Raw genomic sequence first — 6473 nt, forward strand, 5'->3', positions numbered from 1 at the left:
GTCACTCCAGCCTGCAGCCTAAAAAAGTTGCTGGTTACTGATGTTCAATAATGTTGGAATTAATAACAATGAGAATCAATACACTTAACATTACCTCGAATTTTTCCTCTTCTGATCTCTCTCACATAGGTGACATTTTTCCATGTTATGAATTTTGTGCTACCATATCTCAGTCTGGAGCTCTGTTCCTGAATATATAATAGGAGATTCATTACTTAATGTTTTTATGTGTAGTTCTTGTGTTGAGAGATGTTGTACAATGTAATTACTTCTTTTCTTTTTTCTGCAATCACCTCCATACCTCTGTATTTTCTCCCCGAGAGGTATACACCAATCTGTTTCTTTCAGATTTCTCATTTGACCCTCTTGGGACACTGTGCACCCCCAACAGCTACTAAACACCTTTGTCGCTGACCCTGGGGATACTCTACACAGGCCTTTTTAATAATTTATTTTGATATTGTTAAAAATAACTATAGAATATGTTACACCAGTGAAACTGTTGTCCACATATTTTGCACACAGGCATTCTTCAGTGTGATCCTGGCTCAGTCAGAGACCAAATGCAAGTCTTCAGACTCTTTTCCCATGAATGTCAAAGAATCTTCCATGACCGCCTCATTAACAGTGAAGACAAACAGTACTTTCATTCCATACTATCTGAAATGGCCAGTAAGGGGATCTGTTTATTCCATTTTTTATTGTATTATGCATTGAAATATACGAGACAAAAATATAACTAACCTAGGATTTTAATTTATAGGCAAACATTTTGGAATCCCAGTTGACCCAGATTACTTTTTAAACAAACCAATCATATTTGGAGACTTTCTTAAAGTAAGTATTTCCTACATCTAATTTTTCATAGAATGTTACATTATGGTTTTAATTTGCTTTGTTGAATATAATGTCAGGGTTTGTTAGCCTCAGGGCAAACTGTGATATAATTGTATTATAAATTAATTATAATATTAATATTAATTTTATTATTAAATTGATCCAAATTGTACAGGTCTATTTCACTCCTGGCATAATTAAAGACAATACCACAAAAGTGAATGGAGGGTTTGGCGGGGGGGAGCTGGGGGGTTGCATCCAACTGAACATGACACTGTTATATTTAGAAGAAAAATGATTCTTTCACATTTTGTAAAATACCTTCACCAAAATGAAATTTCACCCTGTTGTCCTCCCTGTGGAAGACTTTTCAGGGAACTTGAGTATAGATGTAAATAGACAAAGCTGTATGTGGAGTGCCAGAAACGGTCCTTGTATTAGGAGGAGGTGAATAATCTACCTGAAAATTGGATAGAGTAGCTCATCTGTTTTTAGTGAGGGAAGCTGATGCTTTTTGAGCTTCTATCACTAGTGACCAGTGACTTCCAAACAGGAGATAAGTGAAAGTAAGTGATCCTAATTACGGAACACTTGGCTGATATCATTTTGGTTCTTGTTTGGAGGCTTGTTCCCTTCAGAATAAGTCGGGACCAGAGAGAGGTCAAGATAATTGGTTTCAACAACTATTTCCCTTTACAGAATGCACTAACCATTACTAAGGGAGAGTAATTACTCTCTCTTAAAAAAATTGCTATACCAGCAGAAGAAAGAGATTTCAGATAGAATTCTGATCTTTAGAGTCTATGTAGAATTGATAGAAAAGGAAACTGTCACTAATACAGTTCATGCACACTAAAGACAAACTAAATCTTTAAAGCATATTTTTAAACGCTAATGGTATTTAGCAAAGAGATTATGCCAGGAAGAGATTGAAGCATTCAATTAGCTAGATTAGAGAATAAAAGGGACAAATGTAAATAGTAACAAAAATATTCAGTGTATGGGCCACTAGGGACATGGGTCTTTCACAGAGAGTACATGTTTACTTTGCATCCCTATTTTCTTTGCATGGAGATAACTTTTTTGATTTTGCTTTTACTCATTTCTGCAAGTGGTAACTGATGCCTTGTAAAGAAATCTTTTGTACTGAGCCTCAGGAAAAATCTCCTTTTGAAGCTAGCTGAGTAGGAAAGAATTCATGTGCCATTCAGGTGAAAATGAAGCTTTAAAAGGCCAGAATAGGGGAGAGCAAAAATAGAGTGATTCTTTGAAGTATTGGTAAGAGTGATCTGGCAGGAACTGAGGTGTGAAACAGATTAAAAATGGGATTAGACCAACCCAGCTGGTTATTTTAACCCCAAATTTTAAAGATGTTGGGGAGGATGGATGTTGTTTTAATGAACTGTTGAATACAATTAAAATAGAGGAAAAACCCAGAAAAACTAGCTGAATTTCCTGTTAACCTGTTGAATTGCTGTGTGCTCAGCACTTGAGGGCCAGATCCATAGTTGTTAATTAAACAGGATTTAGGCATTTATATAGCAAAAAATGATCCAAAATCCCATTACGTCAGTGACCACAAAACTGATTAGGCACCTACATTCATGAAGCATCTACATTTTGTACGACCAGTTTGAGCATCTCAGCTACCAAATTGCAGGAATTTCAGTACTAATGTATTTGCATATTTACGTGTCCTCTCATTTGGATATCATCTATCTTATTCTCTGCATATAATTTCCATTTAGTTTGGGGCAGATAAAGCTGATCGGCTATATGAAGATCTGACTAACATGGAAAAGATTGTAACAGTTTTGCAAGACTATCTGGATGATTACAATATAACAAATGCTAAGGAGACAAAACTGGTGTTCTTCCAGGATGCCATAGAACATGTTTCAAGGTAAATACAATTAAGTTTCTGGTAAGCTAGTTAATGCTGCAGAAATATTACTATTTTAATGTAATGGTTAGCATTTACAAGTGAACTCAAGCTATTTTGAAAAGTATTTAAAATTGTATGATCAGTCATAGGTTTATGCCCTGAAAGGATGTATTTTTAAAAAATATGCTGGGAATTAACCACAGAATTCTTGCTAACCAGAAAAGTTATATTAATCCTATGATCTGTAAATATAAACAATATTAAACCTGAAATGGAGGGAGATAATGTTAAAATCAAGAAAAGAACGTAATTCCAGAATGAGCCCTGGATAATGAGTTTGTCTCAAAATAAATTGAGCAAGCAACCATCTCAGATAACTCTTTCATCATCCTGGTGCCCCTGAAATACTGTGCTGCCTCAACAATTGTCACCCATGTGAACCTTGAAGTCACTGAGTACTATCAGTCTCTGTGACTCTTCTGCCCTCTAGATTTCTAAATATCATTTTAAGAATCTGACATAAAGCACTTCAAAGATCCACTTTAAGATGTGCCTGTTTTTGTAGCCAATGACACATAACAGGGTGAAATGGGCAGCATCATGCCTGGCTCCTTTTGGCTCTCCAGTCTGAGTGACCACTTACCCATCCACAGCTGATCAAGTAGAAATGTCTTTGTGTGATGGAGCCTGTGCTCCAGCAGGGGCTATCCATGAGCACCCTAGAAGGAGACCACCTCCAACTTACCTGCCATGTCTTTGGTATTATAAAAAAAGGAGGGTTCAGCAGTACTATTATGGGTCCCCCCCACATCTTGTTTCCGGTCTCCTGTGAGGTGACTGTAGGTTATACTGTTGCTGTCAAGACACCTGATCCCTGAGTATCAAAGGTAATTTTGTTGAGAAAAAAGGAAACAACATAAACATTAATATACTTCAAAGGTAGAAGTGTGGGATCCCCTTACTTTCTGGGTCCTCCCCAGGTAAGTCTCTAAAGTACCAAATACCCCAGGCCAAGATCCTTCTCTGGGTCTGGGTTGCCCCAACTCTTCCAGGCCTCTGGCATGCCCTCAGTCAACTTCCAGAAAATAATGCAAATAAAATGGGGCCTTCAAGCTCAAAACACTGCTTGCAAGCAAGGAAACAAAAACCCTCTCAGGGTGCTCATAAACAAAGTGGAAGTGAAGGTAAAACTGCATGTGTAGTCCTTTCACCAGACTACACATGCTGAATCTCGCAGGCTCCGGTGCTCAGCTTTTCCAGGGCTCTCAGATCCTCCCCAGGTAAGCCTCTATGGGTTCCCCTGAACTCCTGAATGCCCACTTTGCTTTGATAGTTCACCAGACCATGAGGAATGTCAAGCAAGATCAGGCTCACAGGGGCCATGCCACGACTGACAGCCTCTCCACTGTGGATGCTGAGTGGATACAATACCAGTTACAAAAGTTTGACATTTCTAAGTCAGCAGGACCAGATAGACTCCATCCGAGAGTGTTGCAAGAGCTGACTGAGGTCATCATGGAACCCCTGACAAAGCTCTTTCAGAATTTGTGATGTACCAGGGAAATCCCTGTTGACTGGAAGAGGGCCAACATTGTGCCCATCTTCAAGAAGGCGAAGAGGGAGGACAAGGGCAACTATAGGCCAGTCAGTCTAACTTCCACCCCAGGGAAAATCCTGGAAAAGCTTATTAAAGAATGTATGTTCAATGCGCTCACAGTAGGCAAGATTCTGAATGCCAGCCAGCATGGCTTTGTCACGGGTAGGTCGTGTCTTACCAATCTCATCTCCTTTTACGATCAGGTCTCTTGCCACCTGGACACGTGGTAGATTTTATATACCTAGACTTCCCAAAGGCTTTTGATCTAGTATCCCATGATATCCTTGTGGGAAAACTGGAAGATTGCGGGCTCAACTGCTTTACAGTTCAGTGGGTGGGAAACTGGCTACACGGTAGGACCCAGAGAGTTCTCATGAACAGAGCTGTGTTGTCCTGGCATGAAGTGGCCAGTGGTGTTCCTCAGGGATCTGTGCTTGGACCAGTGCTTTTCAACATCTTTATCAGTGATTTGGATGGGGAATGGAAAAGTTTGCTGGCCAAGTTTGCAGACAACAACAAGTTATGGGGCAATGTGGTCTTGTCAGATGGTAGGTTGCAGATACAGGCAGACCTGAACAGGCTCAAGAGTTGGGCAGACTGGAACCAGATGAAGCTTAACACTTCCAAGTGTAAGGTGCTCCATCTGGGAGCAAACAGCCTGCAACATACATATAGGCTCGGTGGTGACAGCTTGACATGAACCATGACCGAAAGGGACCTAGGGCTAATGATTAACCATCGTATGAATATGAGCCATCAGTGCGAAGCAGTGGTCAGGAAGGCAAATAACACACAGGCATGCATCAACCGATACATCTCATGTAAAACTAAGGAAGTGATACTCCTGCTCGACTCAGCACTGGTGAGACTGCATTTTGACTGCATCCTGTTCTGGGTGCCGCACTTCAGTATGGACGTGGAAAAATTTTACAGGGTGCAGAAAAAAACCACCCATATGATCAGGGACTTGCAAGGCAAGCCACACGAGGAAAGGCTGAGGGACCTTGGCCTCTTTAGCCTAAATAGGAGAAGGTTGACTGGGGACTTGATAGTGCTTACTGCTATATCAGAGGAGTGCATCAGGAGCTTAATGAACAACTGTTCACTAGGGTACCCTCAATGGATATAAACTTCTGGAAGGCCACTTCAGGCTTAATACCAGGAAAAACCCCTTCACAGTCAGAGTGTCCGAACTGTGGAATAAACTCCCTCCAGAGGTGGTGCAGTCACCTACCCTAGAGGTTTTCAAGAGGAGACTAGACAGTCACCTCGCTGGGGTCTCCTAACCTCAGTTGTCTTCCTGCCTAGAGCAGGGGGGCTGGACCCAGTGATCTGCAAGGTACCTTATAGCCCCTAACGATCTATGAATCTATGAATCTATGAAATACTCTGAACCAAGATCCTGTCACACTGCCACAAATGCATGGAAAAAGATTTAAACATGGACCTTTAGAGCAGGGGTGAAAAATTGTTTGGGCCAGAGACACTTTGGGTGAACTGTCATGGACTGAGGCAGGCAGAAACCTGCATCTCCTACCCCATCCCAAGTTCCTGGCACGTGGCTGGATCGGGAAGGAGCCACTCCAGCTGCACCCATGTGGCCTAAGCTGGTGTGTGGGCATATAGCTTGCCACCAGCCCAGTTGCATGCCAGGGACTTGGGGCAGCGGGTGGTGGTGCAGGGAGAAGTGTTGTACAAATTACCAATTTGCTCAAATAATGAGCAAGACCTTATGAGGGGGACAGAGCAAAATGCTGTGTTTATTGACTATAATATTCAAAAGAGTGCTTATACATACCCACAAACACTCAATCCCAATCGCTCTACAGATATTATAGTTACTAAAGTTTGTTGCTCAGTACTGCACTAGGTGGCCAGCTTAGGAGTATGAGATAAGAAGCGGACCATGTAAATGCATCTTTGCTCCAGTGCAGTTTGCAGAGAGTCACCCAATTTCTTGATGCTAAGTCTCTCCCTTTTATAGGGGGCACCAAGTCTTTGTTTAAACTTGGGGTACTTTTCCATCCTGCCATATGGAAATTCAGGTCCCCCATGACTACCACATCCTTAGCCTTCACTACCTCTGTGAGCTGACCCAAGAATTCCTGTTCAAGCTCTTCTCCCTGGTTGGGAGGTCTGTAGTAGACTCCCACC

At 41.5% G+C, this 6473-nt stretch overlaps 1 protein-coding gene across 1 annotated transcript in view; it reads left to right on the forward strand.

Annotated features, from left to right (window-relative positions):
* DNAH6 (dynein axonemal heavy chain 6) overlaps positions 1 to 6473 on the forward strand; it is a 244646-nt gene that overhangs the window by 129839 nt on the left and 108334 nt on the right. Inside the window, exons 43-45 of the mRNA XM_019555221.1 lie at positions 526 to 672; positions 764 to 837; positions 2586 to 2740. Of these exons, the coding sequence (XP_019410766.1) occupies positions 526 to 672; positions 764 to 837; positions 2586 to 2740 (376 nt within the window). The remainder of the gene's footprint in view (positions 1 to 525; positions 673 to 763; positions 838 to 2585; positions 2741 to 6473) is intronic.

The sequence above is a fragment of the Crocodylus porosus genome, unplaced genomic scaffold, assembly GCF_001723895.1.
Source record: "Crocodylus porosus isolate Cpor-Errol unplaced genomic scaffold, CroPor_comp1, whole genome shotgun sequence".
Taxonomy (NCBI): domain Eukaryota; kingdom Metazoa; phylum Chordata; order Crocodylia; family Crocodylidae; genus Crocodylus; species Crocodylus porosus.